The sequence below is a fragment of the Merops nubicus genome, unplaced genomic scaffold, assembly GCF_000691845.1.
Source record: "Merops nubicus isolate BGI_N331 unplaced genomic scaffold, ASM69184v1 scaffold52446, whole genome shotgun sequence".
Taxonomy (NCBI): domain Eukaryota; kingdom Metazoa; phylum Chordata; class Aves; order Coraciiformes; family Meropidae; genus Merops; species Merops nubicus.
Genome location: NW_008615312.1, coordinates 1 through 23,057, shown reverse-complemented (window position 1 = coordinate 23,057; position 23,057 = coordinate 1). Strand labels below are relative to the sequence as shown.

General features: G+C 38.6%; 1 protein-coding gene across 1 annotated transcript; it reads right to left on the bottom strand.

Annotated features, from left to right (window-relative positions):
- Window positions 1-1,147: 1,147 nt before the first annotated feature.
- LOC103775025 (cytoplasmic polyadenylation element-binding protein 4-like) lies at window positions 1,148-22,933 on the bottom strand. The gene is made up of 8 exons (XM_008942469.1): window positions 22,798-22,933; window positions 11,643-11,666; window positions 9,548-9,721; window positions 7,466-7,555; window positions 6,708-6,826; window positions 5,676-5,790; window positions 5,284-5,465; window positions 1,148-1,965 (listed from the first exon to the last, which is right to left on the bottom strand). The coding sequence occupies exons 1-8, from the start codon at window positions 22,931-22,933 to the stop codon at window positions 1,738-1,740; spliced, it is 1,068 nt and encodes a 355-aa protein (XP_008940717.1). The 3' UTR covers window positions 1,148-1,737.
- Between the last annotated feature and the right edge of the window lie 124 nt (window positions 22,934-23,057).

Here is a 23,057-nt window from a genome sequence, read left to right as displayed (position 1 = left end):
TTAAAGCCTGTATTGAAAATAAAAACTGCTTCTCATAAAGATAATCGGGGCTCAGGGAACGGGATGAGGGGGCCGACAAGGGTTTTGATGGAGCAGATGTTTTCCAAGCAGTGCTGAGGCAAGTCTTTGGTTTGAGAGAATCTAGGATGGTACCATGCCGCTCGGGCGGTTCAGAAGATTGCCACTAAATTTGTTTGTTTGCACACTGCTGAATAATCATTTGAGAAGTTGGCTGGGGCATTAGTTCAAAAGTAAGAAAAATACTTTTCAGAACTACTCCTTCATTCAGCTATTTCAAACTAAACCCCTGTACCCACTCTATCATTCAATTAACATGTACTCTGTTAATGCTTCTCAAGGTAGAACTTATTGATAAATAAAGCAGGCATTAACTTAGCAATGTTGGCACTTCCAATACCTGTGTGTCGTTATTTCTCCATATTAAGTTCTGAAGAGGTGGAATCTTAGTTGGGATTCTTTCTACAGGAAGAGTAAGAAAGGCATATGCACGCTTGCACCATTTCGTGCACAAATTCAGAAAACAGTGCAAAACACAACTTGGAAACTAACTGGGTTCATGCCTTCTGTTACAATGAAGTTAGAGGGCATTGAAAACTAACTTTATATCCAAGATGGGAAACAAATAAGCAGCCAATTTTAGTTTGTGTGACACAATGGAATATCAAAACTTCAGTAAAAATCAGTGATATCCTTGAGGTATCTTTAGGTTTTCTACTTTTTCATGTCAAAATGGAGAGCAAAGGCTGGCCCCTGATGAATGTTAGTATATTAGGATATAGAGTTATATATAGCCATCAAAAATAAAATCTATATATTTATCCTTCAGGAGAGGAAATGCCAGTTAACTAGTTGTCATTACTCTAGCTTTGGTAGGATTTCTAGGGCTGTAACCAGACAATTGCGTTCTCTTGAAGAAAAAAAAGTGCACTCCCCCCCTCAGTAGTAACTTTACTCAACTTTTACATTCAGGAATTCTTAAAACATAATCATTTTGATGAAAATATAGTAAGCTCTGCCTATCTCATTAGTAATTTGGATGTGGGTGGTGGTCAGAGGCACAGTCAGATACATACCGAGCTAAAATTTCAGCCTCAAAATCCTTAACAGATTTTTTTAAAAGATCATTATTATAATGCTGCTTCGATTTTGCTCATGCATTTTTGTTGCTTTAAACATGCTCTTTCCTGTTGGTAGGTAAATGCTAACTTCATCTGTTGCTGGAAAAACCCGAAGTCAAAACGAAAAGAGAGTCAAAAACAGGCTTCCCTGGGGGAAAAGTGTCAGAACAGACTGATAGTGTTATCGTTACATGGTTATTTTAATAAAAGTATTCTTATGTTCTTTATTAACAATAATTTAATTAAAAAACCAAAATACTCTATTGTTTCAATTCTCTTTTCTTAATATTTTTCTCTCCTCTAAGAAAATGTTGCATGAAATTAAGTGTTCTCTCGGTAGTAAAGACAAGAGAATGCAACTCACTTGCAACATGTTATCAATACGAAAAGGAGTTCCCAATACAGTTTTCAATGACAAGATTCTACAAAATAGCCATATTGTAGGTCATTCTTTCATTATAGTATTGTTAAATTACAGACTACTACAAAAGGACATGCTATCTTGAATAAGAGAAAGGGTAGGGTGGGGTAGGGACAATCAGGATAACAGAAGAGTGCACTTAATTTGAGGCCTGCATATGAGCATTGCAGTGATCATTTAGTTCCAGCGGAATGAAATATGTCTTGGGCGATCTCCTCCCTCCTTCACCAGGGGCTTGTGGAACTCCCTGCCAGCGCGTGAATGGATAGCAGCCCAGCAATATTCACAGTAATACTGCAGACAGGTAACGTTAGCACAGAAAAACGGAGCAAATTTTCCACCGCAACGGGCCCCCTGACATTCATCACAAAGCTGATCATCCAAGACATATGGCTTAACTTCCACCTGTATTCAGAAAATGAGAAGAAAGTTTACAATTCTTAATATCGATGTGGATAATGACAGTTGCACAGTTCTGTAGTAGGGAACATCACACGCCAGAATTTTCACCCTCATTACCCATAATCATTGCCACTAAACACCCAAAACTACAGGCACTTAACTTGAGAACAATCCTGTTCACGCTGTTGTTGATCCTTAAAAAAAAACCAACCTGAAACCAGTGCTGACCATCAGTACCACACATGCTGTCACTGATACACAGAAAGGACCAATCAACCTATTGTTACAAAACTTGAAACACGGATGCACAGCAAAACCCTGGAGAATTCTGGGGGTTTATTTTTAAGCATGGTGATGCACAATTAAGCTCCCACCCTTTTCAGGTAGAAATGTAAACTGGTGACACAACACATGAACTGCAGATTATATATCCACATGTTCTGCAAATATCGATGTCTGAATTTCCAACTTAAACCCACTTGGTTTATTATCTTAATACATGGCACATTTCTGTTTTCTTTTCCTGTGGTTTAGTCCTCTCAGCAAATGAAGACTCACCTAATCTTGGGAATAAATGAGAAGCTTAAAATGGGACTGATGCCCACCTATGCTGTTGGCATTAAGGGCCAGATAATGAGCAGTAATTCAGTACAGCAGACAAGAAAGAAGAAAAAATGTTTCTTCAAGTTCTTAACTGATAATGACTCACAGGAACTTACCAGATGGTGCTCCAAAGATACATCTACACTGCAACATCTGCAGGCTACCAGCTTTTAATCTAGACATTTGCATAGCATAGACCACGCCTGCTGTACTGTGGGCTACAAAACCCTACTCACAGCACTCCAGAGCACTTTCTCTGTGACAGCAAGGCCAAGCTTGCTGCTTGCAATAAGTTAGCTACAGCACAGGTCATTTGGACATGCCTATGTGTTTAAATCACAACTGCAGCACTATCATCCCCTAAAGGGTCAGATTCACCTCGAAACCAGTAATCACCTCCATTCCTTTGCTCCACAGAACTGTGAAAGGCCCATGGGACATCAGAAGTGCAACGTAAAACAGCGTTAAAAAAGTCTAGGCATAGGTCCCCATTCCAGAAGTGTTTGTGAGCTTTCTCTGAGCCTCATTTAATTAAATGTTTTCACAAACATTTTCAAATATTCAGACGGTGACTGATGTCTCTACTGTTAACCTGTTATCTCTGCATCTGGCTTAAGGATGCTCCTTTCTGTATCTCACAAGCCTCAGAGGTATGCCAGCTCATCCAAATGAAAGCATTTGCAAGTGCCTGGGTTTTTACACTTGCCCAATTTTATCACAGTAGTTTGATGTCATTTGTGATTACGCTACATATAAACTCTTTGGAGACAGTACAGCAGGCTTTTCTTTTTTTTTTTTTTTTCTTTTTTTTTTTTTTTAACCTCATTCTCCTCTTCCACTGCTAGAGCTGCACTTCTCAAACACCTCTCCATGCCAACTCAAAGGAACAAATTTGTAAAAGATCAGACAAATATTCCTAATGCCACATTCACCTTAATCAACTAGTTTGCTATGGAGTTTGAGGCTGGATGTTCCCTGATGAATGTTGTCCTCTGGAAGTGCTAAGAGAAGAACCTACAAATAAGCTGTGCCAGCCTCCTTAATGTGCCATTTCACTGCTCTATTATGTCTAGTCAGACATAAAAGAGGCCAAACTACAGCACAGGTAATTAGAGCTCTGCCTGCTTTAGCCTGTTACTGCAGCACTCGGTTTTGTGCAACTCAGCAACCCACAGGTCTTAGTCAGAGCCCTCAGTGCGTTTATTCAGCGTGTGCCAAACGTGGCTGGCAATCGTTACCTGTGCTGGGTATAGAGGTTTCCCAGCTACAGAGAAAAAGCTTAAATTACAGCAATTTCACCAGGCACGCTTAGGGTGGCAGCACTCACCAGAAGCTCTGCAGTGATGGGTGCTGCGGGCCCTGAGCACTTAACTCGCATTATCTCTTTGAAGGGCACACCCTTCAGCAGCACCTCCTTGCCTAATTTTACAGGAAATCTTTTCTTTTTACTAGTGTTATGTTTACAGAAAAACTTTCTTAGAAGACTTATTAATAAATAGGATATCATTAATAAAAAGAAGTACTGCCACTGTTGTAGTTTTACATCTCATATGCCCAACCCTTCTTAAAATGAATCCTCTGAGCACTTCCCTCACTGCATTTCTTCTGAACTACACACAAAATGAGGAAATGAGCAGTGGGGGCAGAGAAGGAAGGGGAAATAGATTGCAAAACCTTTGCTAAAGTTCACAAGTACTTACTCAAATCTGTAGTCCCACCAGCTTCAATGGACCTATTCACCCAAGTGTCTGCTTATGCAAGCAAAAGTTGCACAAGGGCAGCACAAATTATTTGTTCAAAGCTGTACAGAATTTATTTCAGAGCCAAGACCAGAACAAAGACATTCCAATTCACAGGCCCACAGTCAAATTGTTGTTACAATTCTTCTACCCAAGCTTTATAGCCAAAGCAGAAGTGAAATGATAATCAGCTAATCAGCCAAGTTTGAGGATTTTCCTCTGTAGTAAGTACAAAATTAAGATCAACAATGACAATCACATAGGAAAAACCCAGACACAAAGCGTGAACTAGACAGAAGAGTAGATGCAATGACCCAAATTTCTCAAAATTGTGGCCCAAAGATCACTGTAATTGACAAGTCACATTTTATATAGATGAGGAGGGCACAGGCAAGCAAACTGCAGCTCTATTTGGCACGTTCCTTTCAATTATATAAAGGAATAAAATAACCTGACACAATCTTTATGTGAGCTGTGGAGGATGACTGTGAGGTTGTACTGCACACTAACAAGTTTACAATGCATTACTACGATGCTCTTTAGGAACACCCAGAACACTGTGTAACTCTAGGGCCAGATTCTGCCCACTCTCTCAAACGATGCAGAATAGGACTGAGAACTGCTGCAGCCTTGGCTGATACCTTACTCCCTGACATTATACAAATACTGCAAGTGCAAATACTTGCAGTGGGAGTATATGATGAGTACAATATCCTTACAAAAGGCCAAAGAAGCTGACACCCGATTATGATAAGCAATTTGAGAAAGTCTGCTTCACAGTTGCCTCCCTCGTTCCAGAAGCAACAGCTCTGTACCACTCCATTTTTATTCTGTGTTGTATCTAAGTGGCAAAATCTAGCCCTAAATATGCAATTAATCTGATATAACATTTACAGTCTTCAGCATGACACACATTTACATGGAAAAGCATTTCTAGAGAAGACACTGAACAAAAATAGAAACCGCTTGAAGACCTTACCCGTTTATCTATCTCTCCATGCTGCAGCTGAACAAAGCGAGCACTGATAGCAGCTATGTAACTCTGTTGATTAGAAAATGCAACCCGCCCAGCTCCTTTTGGGTACTTCAGCTCAGGGTCTGTGTCAATTCCAGCATAGCACACCCCTCCATACAGCCGATCCATTATCATTGCAAGTTCCACTAAACCAGAAAGGAAAACGAAACAGCGGTGTAGACGTGGTAATTTTTTTTCTAAAAGCATCAAGTAAAACAGTCCATTTGTATTCATGCCCCCACTGTGTCGAGAATGCTTAATACTTCCCTTGCTGAAATAACAGCTTGTTTCCCCCGCTGCTCCCCCAATCAGACTGCACATGCAGCATGCCCAGTGCTGCGGAACACGCGGTGTACCTGCTCGTAAAGGCCGAGGAACACCACCAACAAAAATGGTTTTTCGTGGGTCAAGAGGCTGTGAACCATCCATAACAAAATCACTATCACTAAGGTTCCAGGGCCGGATCTGAACCTATGGACAAAAAGCCTTTTTTTTTAACCATTCACAATTCAACGTATCTCAGTAATATAAATTAAAACAGTACACTACAAAGAAGAAAACATCTTAAACAGCTGTACTTTCTAAACTCATTTTCTACTTGTCCAGCAATCATTTCTCGAAATGGTAATAAGCTCTGTTAAGACAGACCACTTGATCATACTAAATTTCACCACTTCCTTGTTACCGAAATTTCTGAGAAAAAAGCTCACCCTCTACTTACACATTTATTTAACCACGACTGAATTGTGCTGTACGAGCCACACTGGTGCATACAATATCTACACTACTCAGGCTGTTCTAGCCAGGTGTAAGCACTAGACTAGCTTTATCTCAATGCAACAAGCTCCAGTGCACAAAACTGGGTGTTTATTTACTATGCAAAACTAGCTGCTTTATATTTGCCTATAGCTGGCCAAATTTGAAGCACAGGAATATAGTGGAAGCCTCTCCAACTATTAAAAGACTTGCATTGGCCCCAAAACCATCTGTACTAGGCATTTACAGTTCAATGTCACATTGTGATTCTTGGAATTTGATTTGTCTCTGTCAAAACATCTTACATGCAAAACTCAGACAATATGAATTCTATGTTTTAATCAATAAAAAAAAATAAAACACCTGTCTGGAAATGTATTTCTTAGATCAACAATTGTGAAATTTAGCAAACCTTTTTCTATCAAAAATATGAACTCTAACTAGACTAAAAAATTTCATAATGTCTAGTATAAAAATAAGTAAGTTGGTCTTCTCTTTGAGAACTTAATCTGACACCTTAAAGTACTTTAAACATTAGCACTCTAAAGACAGAAAAAAATAAAAAAGGCATCTGAAGAGACAATTTCTGGTTATCATACAGGAATTGTGCAGGTCCTGACAATTTTACCTACCGGTTTGTCTTTGATAGTGGGGCTGGAAACACAAAGATAGAGCTTTCCATCTTCTTCAATACATGCATCGATCAGTGCCTGTACAGAGCTTTCATCTTGAAACAGCAAAAATGCATATCCTACAAAAGAGAAAACACACACACAACTTCTTTTGTCTAGTTGCCTATAGGATAATAATTTAACCCAGAATTATGCCTGCCATAATGTCATCACACTACCATGCAGTAAGGGATAAAAATTTTAAGATGCTCTCACACATCTCCAACCCAGCCTCCTGCAAGTCCTCTGCAGAGACATGAAGGAAGGCCAGGAGCTTGCTGATCAGCACACTTCGTCCCCATTTCCTTTCAAAAGGCTACGCCCGCAGTATGAACTGAACAAAAGCCACAGCTGTAGAGGCAAACCTGCCAGGATGGTTGTTAACATAAAACACAAATCCTTCCCATCTTCTGTGGAGGGCATTTAGTCCCTTTCAAGAGGGCTAGTCTTGACTGTTATTACAAAAATAAGGAATAACATGGGGAGAAAAAGGAAAATGGAATAACGTAAAAACAGTAAGCTACGGGAGAATTCCTTTAGTACAGAGTAATTGCAAAGCCACACTGTAAATTCTACCAGTTTGTAACAATCCCAAGGTTTCAGTTATTTTTGTCCCCCTAAACATTGGGTCATTGTCACAAAAATCTTGTCTAAAATGGAGTCTTATCAAGAAAAAAAGATTCTATATGCTCATATGTTACTGGTTATCAGATATTTACCTTTAGGAGGAAAGTAAGATTTGCTCTCTGCCTTATGTGGCCAGTCTACAATCAAAGGTCCAAAGCGACGAAAACTAGCAGTGATCTCATCTGTAAAGAGAGAACAGAAAATGCACCAATTGAAATTAAAATAAATTGAAAGGAAGTCATCTGAAGAACACTGCTTTCAGGTGGATTCATCCGATACACAAACAAGCATTCTGTGACCCTAAAGGTTCAGCCGCTCATTGCAATGCTTACTAGCTGATGGGGAATCTTTAGGAGAAGTCAGAACACATATTAGAAAAGAAGACAGGTCAAATATCAAGCTTTTCTCCCTATTGATGATTATCAGCAAAAGCTAGTAACTCATTAAATCAAAGAAATGAAGTCACTGCATCCATACAGCTATCACAACCCAGCTTCAACTGTTCTCCCACAGTTTAGAGACAATTTGCTGACTCACTAGCAAGCAATCCACCCTGCCAAAACACCTTATAATTGCAAAAAGACAGGAAAAAACATGACGAGACTATCACAAGAGCCAGCCATGCCTGCTCATATCACATGCCAGTGCCACATCTGCAAACGCTATCTGAGCTTGACCCCAAACTAACAGAGAGTAAACATTTAACATGGAGTAAAATTGCAGGACACAATCACCTCATTTTACAGGGGAGATGACAAGAATGTATTACTGTATCAAGGCAATTCCTGCATTAATTTCAATTCATCCTTCAACTTCAAATTATTAGTATGACTTTGCACATGCTCATCCCATAGAAGTCCTCTGCTTGCAACTCTGTCCCTAAACCTGAGTTTTCCCTTTTCCTCTCCACAAACCCACTTGAACCATTGCTAGTTACCATGCTCTGGACAAGAATTTTTCTTTAAAAAATCAAAGCAAAAAGCTCACACTGCTGGCGCTTCATCTAAACTGGCATGTTGCTCAGCTGTATTCTCTTTACCATATTACAGGGCTCTCCACACTAGCATGTTGGTGGAGGCTCCTAATCTACAACTTTGAAGATCTTCCCCATCCTCAAATTTTATTAGAAATCTGAGAAGCATTACTAATTATGTCTTTTTCAGGTTTTTTTACTCTTTGATGACATTGCTAATGAAATAGCAAACGACAGTCCACCGTACTGACAGCTTCTCTGTGCACTACAGATCACCAGGGGCACACACAGCAACGGTCGTGTGTTAAGATTGCATGCTGATGAAGACATAAACCAAGGAGAACAGCACTCCATATGTATCTATTCTTAAAACAGATCTCTGTTCAGAACAGCACTTAACACACAAATTCAATGTTAAAGGACACATAAAATGCTTTCTAGAAAGATGGTCAGAAAAAGACATCTGTTGCTGTAGTTCTTTTAACCACAATCCCAGTACATTCACCCATACCAAATATAGAACTCTGATGAAATGAAGTTTCACAACATCTGTACATGATAAGTGTTTGTTTTTAAATAACTGCAGGATTCTGTCACCTTTGTCTGTATGATGCACCCACCACAAATTCCTGGTTCCTCACTGTATACAACTGCCTCTGCACAGATTCATTGCTTTCTGAGTCCTCCCCATGTACACGTTAGAAGCTACCACACAGGACATAATAATCACTGCTGAAGACAGCCCTTGAGAACTACACATAAGCATCCAAATAAAGAGCTACGACTTACTATGCCATACAAACTTCATAAAACTACAAGTAGCACTTCTCCTACTACTGGTTTCTGGTGCCTGTAAAATTATTGCAATATAGTTAGGAGTTTCAACAGGTGATACTATTTATTTTTGCACCACTATCACTTCTTAAAATAATTTTTATACTGTAGAAGCCAGTTAAGTGTGTGATAACATACGATTTTGTTCTTCAATGGTAGAACAATGCCATAGTCTAAACTGATTTGAGTTATCTCGCATTTGCCATGGACTCAAAGTGGTAATATGCCAAGTTCCATTTACATACAAAAGCCCTTCCACAGAGTTTGGAAAACAATCATTCATTACCTAACAGAAAAAAAGGTTTCACACCACAGTTTTGTCATTAAGCCAGAAGGAGCTCTCCTGGATAAGACTTTCCGAGTGTACCTTCATCAATGTCTGGGGGCAGCCCGCCGACAAAGACTTTGCGGGAATACCGTTCCACCCGTTCTCCATTCTGATGGGAGAAGCAGTGAGGTGATCCCAAACCACTGTGAAGAGTCTGATCCCCACGTCCATCATCCAAGAACCCGTCTTCCATTGGAAACAGTGAAGACTGACCTGAAGAGGGGGTTAAAAAGAAAAAAGGGAAAAAACATACTAACAGAACAAAGCACACACTGTTTCAGTAATTTTTTTTAACTGCACTAGTTGCTGCGTTAGCAGTAGAACTGTTTGCAATCTTCTTTTTAATGAGCAGCTATTAATAATGAGCTGCCTTCCTCATAACTGCACTACAACTAATGAAAATGAGCATCCATTAGAAGTACTGTTTTGTTTCACAAGTTGACAATTTTCCTTAATATTTTGCGTTTCCAATTAGATTTCTTTTAAGGAGGCATAAAACCAGAAGAGAATATAAGCAAATGTTTTTTTTTATCTGGGACCTTCCTGATAGCAGACATCACTAAAACCTGAACTGTATATATCATTTTCCAGTGAACAGCTTTTTACAACGAGGAGATACAATTTCATGGTGCAGACAGGAAAATAAGAAGTCTACCAGTTAAATACATTACACATTTAAATTACCTAATATCAAAACATATAATGAACTACCCACTAGTAAATGACAAAAACATCTTAATAAAAACAGGAAGACCGACTGTAATTTACTGCAAATGAAGACCAAAAAACTAGGCAATTCTGTCTCATTCCTAGAAGCAAGTTTTCTCAGATGTTACAACAGAGTTTCATTAATGGTTTCACCCTAGGTGAAAATGTTGTAAGCGTGCTTCTTCCCCTCACAGCCCAATATTCCCCTATGACAAACCTTTACCAGAGATTTCCCTAATAATAATTATTACTTCTAAATAAGATTCTTTGATTTTTAAATGCAGCTGTATAATATCATAAAAAGAGTGCACAAGCTGATCTCCTCTAAGAACTCATCCTTTAGTTACAGTATTCAATATCTAGACAACAAACTGAACAGACTTTGACTCATTTAAGGAACGTCTGAGGAATAAATAAATATATATAGGGAAAGTAAGCAAATAAATGAGGTGTGCTACAAGTTTTAGGACACACTGCCTTTTGCCTATGATGTGATATACTATGTCTGCTTTCTCAGAATTCATTACAATCTACCGCAGTAATCTACTAGTAAGGTTAATTTATCCTACTCTCCCCTCTTTCCTTTGAAATACATTAATTTTAAAAAAGAAAACATCTTGAAAACAGAAAATTTGACCCGTTCAAATATTCAGGTATTTTCTATGCAAAAATCAAAAAGCTAAAAAGTTGAAAGAAAAAAATACAATAAAATCCCCAGTCCATAGAATTTATACAAATAAAAAATGGAAGGCTAGGTTAGCTTGCTTCATCTGTAAGTTCAAGAATCTATGTACACCTTTAAAAGTCAACTATAATCAGGCCTATTTCTGTAACTAGGCAAACCTGGTTCCTACTACGACAAAAATATTGTCATGTAGACTTTGTCTTCCCCTAATGAACTGATGCACATGTCATTTGTTTCACCTCTTAAGACCCTAGTCCTGCAGGTACTGTTGGGAGGGAGCAATTCTCCACAACTAAACAACCAGTGCAGGTTCATCAACATTGCCACTGCTGTTAGCAAATTGAACATGCAGGCCTGCAGGATCTGGTTCTTTAACCTGGCAGGCCAGGACATATATTCAGTACGGTCTAACCTGCGTCAAGACAACCATCAGCACCCAAGAGAACCAAAATAAACTTCTCTAGCATTGGCATTCATAACATACACACAAACACAGCAACACAGCTCTCCATCGATGACGTCCACTGCACGGACTGTGATCGTTTCAGCCTAACAGTACTGCTGTGGAATACTACCTAATTCAGTTTAAATGTTTATTTATTGCATGCAGACTATGTAAACCTATGTGAAACTGATCCTTTGTAATCTTAATTTTAGGAGTTTGCCCTCTAGTAACAACTTTATGTTATTTCTCCCATGAGACATTGTCAACATTAGAAAATTAAATAGGAATATTGTTACCTCGCCTTCTCCCATATGTCCTTGCTGCATGTTAAATGAGAAAGAAAACAGCCTTTCAATCATTGTTATAAGGACCAAAAGAGCTTGTTTTATTGCCTTTATACTAACTCGGTGATTCTGAAGCCTTTCATACTCCAGGTCATTTAAAATGGTGTTCACAAGCTGACCTCCCCCACCACCCACAACACCATGCCTTCCTTGCACCACCTCTGTTACTTATCGATAGAACACGTTGACACGAGGCTGACAGAGTACATGTAGATACTCCAAGAGGCTTTTAAAAAACAATTCTAGTCCTTAATTTGCATATTTATTTTCAAATCTATTCCTTAATCTTCTGCTGGGTGTATGCCTATAAGCAAATGGATCTTTCCTCATGCACCAGGTCTCCTTGACACATTCAGCAACACACCATGCTCTCTGTCTTGCCAAGTTCAAGCACAGTGTAATACTGATCTTCATCTGAACTGTAGGAAAAGCCCCAACACAAGGAAACTGGAGGATTATTGTGTCAATTGCTGTTTTGAAATTAGGTTGCTGTAAAAGCTTTGCACAACCCACAAAATCCTTCATTAAATTACTGGCAAATAACCAGCTGAAAAACTTGAAGTCAAGAAGAAAACATCTGGGTCTCTAAAATGCCTTTTAGACCTCCTGAAGTCTGTACACAACAGTATAGATTCTCTCATACTAACTTAATACACTTTGCTGTAATTATTCGACAGTTACCCACTGCTTACTACTTTTAATTTTTCAAAACAAATCAGTTCTACCACTAAAAAATACAACACTTTCCTGTGCTGCCTTCCAAGACCCATTGTCAGAACATGGCCAAACTCCCTAATCAAACTCGCATATTCTTTCTGTTTTAATCTCATTAAGATCAATACCTGAAAGCAGGCCAACTGTTTTCACAGCTTGGATTGTCCTGGCAAGTACTATGAGAAACTCTGAGCACACTGTGCATTTTATTTTGCTTCTTCATTCAGAACTGGGGCTGACAATTAGTTTAAGCATTTAAATATTTGTAAACCACAACAAAACAGGAGTCATTTCCTCTTTCAAAATAAAAATCATATCAGTCCAATTTACTTCATGATTGTTTAACATCTTTCAGATCATTTTACTTCTCTGATCTTTTGCTGATAGAGATACAATTAACACCAGGAATACAAAATAATGAAGCCCTAGGCTTCAGACTGGAGCATGTTCTCCAGTGTTCACACAGTTAATGGCTTTGCGGGAGAATCTTAAAGGCTGAAGGCCTTTACAAGTATCATTTTTCCACAGTAATTTTTAATTTAGAAATCCAAGATGCTCATATAGTCCTCAGAGTAAAAATGTTTAAGGAATTCATCTTTCATGGAAAGCAATCAGCAATCTTACTGCATTTCTGACAAAGCTGAGAAACTTTTGCATTTTAGAAAACATCATGCACTTTCAAAAACAGCTCTGCCTATAAAGCCATAAGAATCTTGCTTGTGGTTTCTAAATTACTAACAAAACCACACAAACTCCTTCACTTGGTACACCCATTCTTGGCAACAGAGCATGCAGCACAGATAGGATTCCCACTGCGGATCTGTGACCACAATGTAGGTCAGCAGACTCCTCACTGCTTCGCCACCTGTGTCTCTCAAGGCAATAGGATTTGTCTCCTTTACCAGCATGGAAGACAACAAAAAAAGCTCAGCCACCAGCTCGGAAGTTTTCAGTGCCAAATACTCTGAAGAGGCTTTGAGAACTAAATACTAAGAATTTTTTTTTTTCTTCTTGATATGCTTTTACTTTCTGGCTTTGCTTCTTCAACCCACAAAATACCAACATTTGACATTTCAAAACATTTCTCAAGAGCCACGGTTTATAAACTACCCCAGTACAGCACAGACACACACTTTCTCTGCTCACTGAATTCTGAGCTCATCACACGCCATTAATTTCACACAATGTAATACACAACACTGAAACTAAAGAATGTTCTTTTGGCAGGCCAGGACAACAGCTAACTGTGATTTACCAATTCTGTCTCTGGTTTTCATAATTTCATATTAAGAGAAATCTTTGCTACAGGGGAATCCTAGCTAATCTGCAACATAAATGAAGCCTTAAAGTAACTGTTACCAGCCAGAGAAAAAGGTTTCATTCTGATGATCAGGACTCTCACCTAACCCCTGCTGAGAAATGAGATGACAACGTGGGTTTGGATTCCTCAAATCCGTTTTTCCTTTCCCCACTTCTTCAAAACTTTAGATAATCGCATAAAGGGCCTAGGACACTCACTACACACCTACTAATCTCACAAGATAGATGAGTAAGGATTGTGTTACAAAACCTAAAAACCACAAAACTGTTTATGCAACCTGTTCAACTGCTTATTAATAACTTATGAAGAGATATTTTTCTGATAAACTGTCTGAAATTTAAAATGCTATTAGCAGCTGCTTCAATTATTTTCTCACTTCAGCCCTCCCTGCAACACTCCTTTCTATGTCAGAAATAAAGCCATACAGAAAACCAATGATCCTTTGCAAAAATCTGCTGCTTTAAATGTCTTTCATTTTAAAGAACTTAATAAGCAACCAACTCAAATTTTTGTGTCTTCTCTTCTTTTGAGACACATAATGGGCTCCTGGCCATCTCTCTCTGTTCTTTTTTTAATTACATCTTCTGTGTCTAATGTACCTCCAACTAAACATGTTGAGCTTTCCTCTCTCTATAGGAAGCACCAAAAGGACTGTCAGCATGTTGTATATAATCACACATGCAATTCTGTGTAAAGTACACAGTTCCAAGTGACAAAGACACGCTGCTGAAGAACCATGAAAAATGTGTGCAGAAGTCCTAAATCACTCAAGCCTCAAGCTTACTACAAGATTGTCCTGCAAAAAGTGTGCCCAGGTTGAGCTCCTGGCTCTCTTTAATGGTTCTTGCTGCCTTCCAGTCTGAAGGACAGCAGCAACTTCAGGTGTACCTTGGGCCATTAACTGTGGAGGATTTACATAAATGTATCAGCTCAAGAGCAGATTGCTTAAAGCAAAGGGACCATCAAGCAAGGAGAACTGTATCTCCTGTGAATGTCATCCCAACTTTCTAAGGTTATGTTACAACTGGAATTATACAAGCATCTGTAGTTCCTATTAATGTAAACATCATAAACCCCCCGGAATCGGGAACAGATCAACTGAACGCTCACAGTTAATTACAGTTGTACCTTTGTTCTCTCTACCTTGCTATAGTTGTTTTACAGCACACACTGTCTAGGTTGATGTAAAGCCTGTCCAGTTCTGTACCTAATTCATATCTTTAGTCCAAGAACTCCTCAAGGCAGGGATTCTCCCCTTCAGCTTGTCATGGAGGCCAATACAGTAACACTCCACTATCATTTACATTAGCCACTGATATGCTCACATCTCTTTCCTCTCAAAGATCAAACCAGACTAGCTTCTTTAATGAGTTCTAAGGAATCTCAGGTTTCTATGTACATTAATCACTCAAGTCACCAGAGTAAAATTTTTGAAATTAAAAGGGACAAATATTCACATTGACTTTTTACATGACCTGACCATGAGAACAAGTAAGACCCAATCAGGCCTTTCCACCAGACATTAACTGAGACAGCTTCCCACCATCCAGCTCCAGGAAAGTGAGGAAACTTCTGTCAATTTGCATATACCTTTTCATATTATACACCAATCATACAGGCTCTAGGAAAAATATTCAAGATAAACAAGATATTGCTGAAGTGATCCCAATTTCATAAGCTTTCATGAATGAAGTAATGATTTTTCCTGCTTATTTTTAGGGACAAAAAGTGACAAACAGGAGCCTGCAGTGCAGAGGAGGGAACCACTACAGGGGAATCAGCCTACGACTCTTGCAATGAAAGCGAGCAGCAGAGAGCAGAAGGCAAAACCAAGCCTTTAGACCATCATCAGCTCTTTGTTAAATATCATACAAATGGAGAAAAGTGTAAGAGTCCAGATTTTTTTTTAAAGGGGGGATAATGAAGTTTTCTCTAAGACTGTATTAAAATCTTTCTATGTTATTTAAAAAACCTTTAATTGCAGATGTTCATAGGTGGCCAGTTGCTTATGTTGGAAGGCAGACATGATCAACATAGTTTCAAGCTTTCACTGAAACTTTTTACTCTGCTAGTCATTTTCATTCCCTAAACAGAAGACAGAGATAATTTGATGCTGGTCTGTCTTCTGTTTCACTTCAGACTTAACTTTTAGAGAAACAGAAGTATCAAAGTGTCACTTTTATTTCTATATATGAGCCAGATATCCTTGAATCTACTCTAGAAAATATGTATGCTTTCTTGAGTTTTATTTTTAAATCATAGGAAACTAACTGAAGTACAAGTTTGCTCTAGTTCTGCCATTCCAAGAGCAAAGCCTTATTTCTAAATTATTCTACACTAAACTGTATTTTGTAATTTTAGCAAGATTGACAATGCTGTGCACAAGGTCATTCAAATATGAACTACAGTATTTTGTTACCTTTTTTCCCCGCAGATACTCCCTGAGGGCAGGTAGGGTTGATTATGACTCAAGAGTTAGATTTTATCATCACTTCATGTTTCACAAGGCATTTCAGACGTAATGCATAGACCACATGTTTCTACCACAGGTAACTATTTCACAAGAAGCTCTGGAAGGTCATCTCAAGCTCTGTTTCACTAGGAAAGAACCTAACCATATCCTTAACCAAGCCAAAAGCAGGAAAATTAATATTGTAAAGAACATCTATATTTAGCCTACCATAGGTTAAATTATCTGTATAAATGAAGGAGAAATTCAGAGACCAAGGCCAGTATTTTCAGAGACGTATATATACTTTCTGAAATTAAGAACATAAATATATCTGCTATACGTATTACACACAAACATATTTATTGCTGTTTAGAAGAGCCTTACAACTTAAGTCTTAAATGGCATTTTCAATAGGGAAGCATACAGTGTCATGAATTGCTGCACAGCAGGCAAAAACTACTGGGTTTTACACAAACCTTTATTTCAGTTCTGAAATATTCAGGAAAAAAGAACTGGGCTACAGCTCCATTACTGCTAATATAAGACATGTGCATGTGGGCAAAAACTTTGCCCAGTCCAAGCACTGAATTTCATTTCTGTCAAATTATCCCAAGCACACAATACATTGATTGTGGAACAACAGGCAACGAATGCATGGCAGCGTGGCACAGACACGTGATACCTGATCCAGCATAAATTCTGTCAATACAGAATAAATTGAAATACAGAAAAAAAATTAACAAATCTACCTTGACAGTGAACTTTGCATCTTACAGCCATCTTTACTCATCATTGTCAAATGAGGTCCTTGTTTTAAAAACTGTTTTCAAAAATAAACTACTAAGAAGGGATATGATAGATTCCCCACCTTGTGGATTTCAAACACTGCTGAACTTCAAAGAACATGAAATATTCAAATACTATTTTCTTAATCTAAGAGAATCTTACAAAAATTAAACACCTCTATACACACATCTGGAGAGTGTATATTTGTCACACTTTTAGCAAAGTCAGCATGAAACCAGAAAAGCAGCCTACATTTGGCTGCACAGTAAAACCCAAGGATTTTACATTTGGCTGCACAGTAACATCAAGGATTAACACCTTTGGGAGTACTGATTCTGCAAAAATAAGTGGCAGAGATGCCAAACATTGCATTTTTTCCTCCTAATTTATTTTTAAAAGAAAACAATATCAAAAAAAAAAAAAAAAAAAGGCATGTGATGAGAAATATAGCTGTGGTATATGTCAAAAAAAAAAAAATGCTAAAAAACAAGAGCAGTATTGTAGATCCAAGTATTTCACTTTATTTCAAGTAAAGCCAGACACCTGAAGGTATTTATCCACTCCTTATGTCACAAACATGTAACAAAATGAAGTTTCTGGTACTCCACAGCATTTGAGTACAGGTCTGACTAGAATCTCCCATTTTAAGTTCCAGGTCATTGTCAGAAAACACAGCTGACATACAAAAAGCACGTAGGGTTCTTTTCTCCTAAAACCCTGAAGAGAATCTACCTAGAAAAGCCTTTTAGCACTGGCCCTTTGATGGGAAGAGTGTTTTACCTGTGGTGATGTTCAATTAATTGAGTTCACATGGTAAAAAGGTATAACTTGACTGTGTGGCACAAAGCAGATTATCACCATAATAACTTCTAACAATTTGAGTGTTGACAACTTTATACATCAGATAACCAGGGGAAGCAGAGCAGGAGAGAAGCTGAGAAACAGTTAAAGTGAAAGCTACTGTTTCCAAGGCTTGTGCAAGGACATCCAAGATTTTAGGGCCTTCATGTGCCTAAAGCAAAATTGCCTCACTGAAGAGACTGTGCAGTTATATTCAGAAAAGAATAATCTTTGGGGGGAAAAAACCCACCACCACTAGCACCTCTCATTGCCAGGCACTGCACAAAGGCAGCAGTGGTGGTACCCAGACACTGCCTCTGCATGGTCCAGGGCAGAAAGGCACATCTGCCTCCAACTCAGGCAGGCTAGCCCAGCACCCCTTCAAAGCCACCTCTGGAAGAAGCTCAAGCTAACTTCAGATTGGGCAACTGAGACAAAAAGTCCCAGACATGCTTGCAGCATGCTATACAAACACAAGTTTGGCTTAACAGAAGGGTTAACTATGAAAACACTGCAGCTGGGGTTATGTGAAAGCTTTTGAAGCCTCCACCACCACTACTCCTTTCCTGTGGTGCTCTGAAGCAGTCTGCCAAACAAGAGACTGAACCTCAAGAGACGATCTTTCATACATTTCAACAGCACTTAAATACGTACGAAAGGTAACAAACCAAATCCAGTTTCACTCCTCTCAAAAATACAGAAGCTTCAAAACTTTGAAATTTTCTTCACTACCAAACAAAAAAAATAGAGAAATTGTCTCCTAAACAAATCTGCTATAAATCCTAAACACAGCTACAGCTTTGTGTAAAAGGTATCAATATTTGTATCCATATGTGAAATAATGTTACATTAGGTTACTGCAAATCAGTTTAAGTGGAACCCTTAAATACCATGTGTATTTGAATATAACTCTTCCCTCTCCTCCAGAAACCCCTGCAGGGTCTGAGGTAAGAAACCAAAAGGAGAAAAGCAAATCAGGGGGCATAATCCTCCACTGGAGACTGTATGGTAGCTGGAATTATATGTACATTTCAGAAAAACAGGCACCCTATTGCTGGTCGCACCAAGCTTTATTTTATATTAATATATGGCTTCTGGAGAATAGACAAGAAGGTATAAAAACATCCAATCTTCTCCATCAGTACATCTTCCAGTTTATGATATGGAGTTATTGGCAGCATTTATCTTTCAAACACTTAAAACTATTGCTATGTTCACTTTAAAAATAAAAATGATATGCAGAGTTTGCCACTGGGAGAAGGAAAAGCATTACATGGCTTTTCCAGCAAAAAGGAAATCAGGTTCTCAGCCACAGAAATACTTCAAATGTGGTAACTTCAGTAAATTCCAAAATACATACTAATGATGGACCTTCTCACAGGATTAAAGGAAAGAATGGGATGACATATGTGAAAAATCTAGACAGAATTTGTGACAAGGACAATTTACTGAACCTATTACAGAATTCATTGAATAACTCAGAAAAACATCCAGAAAAGGTACAAAAACTTCACAACCCCCCTATTTGCAGCCACAGTTCCTATGCACTGTGCTCCTGGAGTCTTCATACACATACCATTTCACCTCAAGAGATGCTGGTGTCTGCCTGTACCATCACACCTATACCATGAATTCTGCTCATGCTTTAATGAAGAACCTGAAATGTAGCTCTTGCATCTGACTTGCAAGAGCTGGGTTTACACTGACATATACTTACATACCACAGGATTTAAAACCAGACTTCCTTAAGTACAATAATAGGTTCAACGTAACTTATTTTTGTCTGTGGAAGGAATGATCACAAGACAGCCTGGAATGCAGCATGAGGGCTTTGTTCCTTTTTTAAGCATCCTCTTACTTCACTCACGAACAATAAGGAAATAGTAGCACAAACAAGTCAACATCAAGCATGCTCAAGTCTCTGCAGCATAACATTTCCCCATTTTTATTTTACAGTAAACAACATAGACACAGCACTAAATTTTCCAGTAATATATGTTAAAAAACCCTATACTGTGCCCTTTGCCTCACCCAATCCAAATGGGAAAAGAAACAGAAAACTGTATTTTAAAACAATCAGCACTTATTCCCTCCACCTAGTTTCAAAATGGTATGTAGGACCAATCACCAACACTATTATAACAATTTAAAATGACATGAACCACCCAGAAATTCCTTAGAATGCCTTCAGAAAGTTATCCCCACCTCTCTCATCATTTGTGTACCAACACCAAAGGCAATATGCAGATTTGTATGAAACATTACTATAAATTACTGGGAATTTATTCATGTATCATAAATTGGTTTATATATTTGACTTTATCACAAGTATCCCCACATTCCATACATAAAATTTATCCTTTTCTCATAACTATCCAATCTGCCTGCTGAGCTGGGATTCTTGTTAATAGGATTCCTAAGTAAAACTGAAAGAAAACCACTCCCTGTACTTCTAGAGACAGCTGACATTTGCTTATCTAGAGGCAGCTTGTGACTGCTCCACCCACCTGAAAGTCCAGCTACCAACATTATAGTGAAAAAAAAAATTAAACCACCAAAAAATTATCATCACAGCTAAGCAACCTGCGTTCCAACAAACAATACATTAAGCCAAGTGTGGATAAATCTACTGTAACATGTATTTTCAGATTTGCCTCATCAGTAGTTCTCATCATTCCACCTAATGCTGAATTAAAATAAGTAGATCCTGAACACGCATACTCTATATGCATCATGATTCTTTCTGAAAACAGCTCACTGATGCAAAAATCACATTTCAGGCTGCTGCATAGTCACTCCTGGGTATGTGCAAAGACTGCACACTACTAAAAAGTGTTTCTGTATGACTTTCCTAGAGCTTGTTCCTTTCCACACTTGCACACCTCATGTGTCACCTCCTTATCTTTTCTCAAAACTCATCCCCATTCTCATTTATACCTCCCATTTCCTCTTTACCTCCAGGTTTAAGAAAAGCATTTCAGGCTTTTCTTTCTGCTCCTTTCATGCCATTTCTAGCCTGATAAACACAATGGAAGAGAGTATGCAAAACATAGCTTACAAAAAACCTCAACGAGCTAACAATTCAATATCATGAGAAAAAGTGAACAAAGTGAGCAAAAAGACGACAGGTAGTTTCAGCAGTTTGGGAGGGGAGGAAGGAGAGCTCTCTGTCTTATAAAACAAGGAGCAGACACTACTCATGGAATACAGCTCCAAATTAAAGAGAAGATCAACCAGAACGGTCAGAGAAAGCAAGAATTATCAAAGCAAGAATTCAGAAAAGAAAAAAAAAGAAAAAAAAACAACACTTAGCAGACAGTGATATTAAACAAGGCAGAAAACGAAACACACTCCTAAAAAAGGGATGGAATTAATTTCACAAAGATGAAAGTATAAAAGAGAAAGCAAGAAAATTCTAGAAAGGTTTTAATCTTATTAGCAATGCTGCTGTCATGGAATTCAGCACTATTTTGATGGCTGTAATAATTCTGAAGATGAAATCACTGATTTGAGCATTAAAATTTTTAGCAGTGTTTCAAAGTTTAGTTGTTTTTTAAAAGTCTCTAACCGCCACATCATTTGCAGCACATGCGTTCCTAGGAAATATCTTGTCTAAGGAGTATGAAAGGCATTTAACTTTCCATAGGCTCTGGAGATGGGGCACCATGGCAAGAGGGCTGCGAGAAACGTTTCAAGACAGGACAAAAAAGTAGGTCTCATACTCCAATGAAGTTAACAGGAATCCTAACACTGCCTTCAAAGCTGGACCAGGATCAGAAAACCCTAGGATATTTGTACTGCTCTGTGGTGGCAGGGGAAGGAATTTCCTGGCCTCAGAGGTTGGTTACATTAATACCCTCCAGCTTGTTGCGCAATGGCTCCGTTTTAGACAGACAGCATAAATCAAGGTGTTGCTCCTCCTCAGCTGAATAAAAACCCTACCTCAAAATCCTTCATCAGTCAAGCATAAACATCTAGTCGTTTGACATCTGCACTATCAAGACCTGCATTTCAATAAAAACGCAAGTGTTATGGGAAAGTTTGAACTACTCGGTGAATCTTGTGTAGAAGCAGGACCAGCACAGACAACCAACAGTTTCCTTACCTTCTTTTCTTCCAGCAGTGTATTTAACATTATATACATTTAACCTAAGTCAAACCCAAGTCCTGCACGCAGTTCCAAAGGCACATAAATGTCAGCGCTTTGAAAAATTTCCCAAGCTCTGAGCAGCACCATAACCTACAAACTACTTCCCACACAGTTCAGATTGTCAGTAAATCCAAAGGAATTAATTTCATGTCAACAACAATTCACCTCTTCCCATTGATACTTTCCACCACGGAGAACAAACACTAAACTATTACGTTTTAATACATACTTTGGATTGTGCTGTAATTTCCCAAAATATTCCAGAAAATTGCAAAAATGTTTATTATATCATTTTAAATGTTGCGTCCCTGTCCTGGGATTTTTGCAGTTTTCATCATTAGACTTTGCAGCAAATAGTAAAATGAACAGCAGTAAATTAACTACTGTTTTATTTTTTTAAAATCATATTCATCAGTGTGCATGGATACAAATGGTTTAAATTTTTTTATTAGGTAATGCACAGTGTTTGCTGAGATAATATAAACAAGTCTTGGCTTTTCACAGTTGGTAACAGAAAATTAAGGTGCCTAAGTCAGTGAAGAAAAAAAAAATCAGGGAAAAGTCTCCAAACTCTTAACCTAAATTACCCTGTACATTTGCCTCAGGGCAACCTGTGTTCCAGCCCACGTTTTCCAAAACACAGGCAAGTTCTTGTTTCATTTACATTTGCCTAAATTCTGCCAATCCCGGACTGCTATAGATGACAAACCTTTTGACCCCATTTTCTCATGGCATACAGTGCCACGAAACCAGTCAATCGTTAGATAACTTAGTGCTCAGTCTAGTTGCAAGGCTTTAACTCTCAAAAATATCCTGCACAGACCCACGGTCTTTCTCCTGTTACAGAAATAATCCGAGTGCAGCGCTCGCCCCTTTGATGGGCCTGTGGGGTTTGTCGGGGCGGGATCAGAAGCCTGAATTAAGGCGGGGGTAGGGAGGCCGCCTGCGACTTTAAGAACAGAGCCATATGAAGTCTCCATTGTTGCGCAGTACCGGTGTGACACCAACCCACGGGCACGAAGACTCCCGCCTGTCTCCAGGCAGCACACCACGAAGGCCGAGCTGCAACCGGGACCCAGAGCAGGGCCCGCCCGGCACAAACCG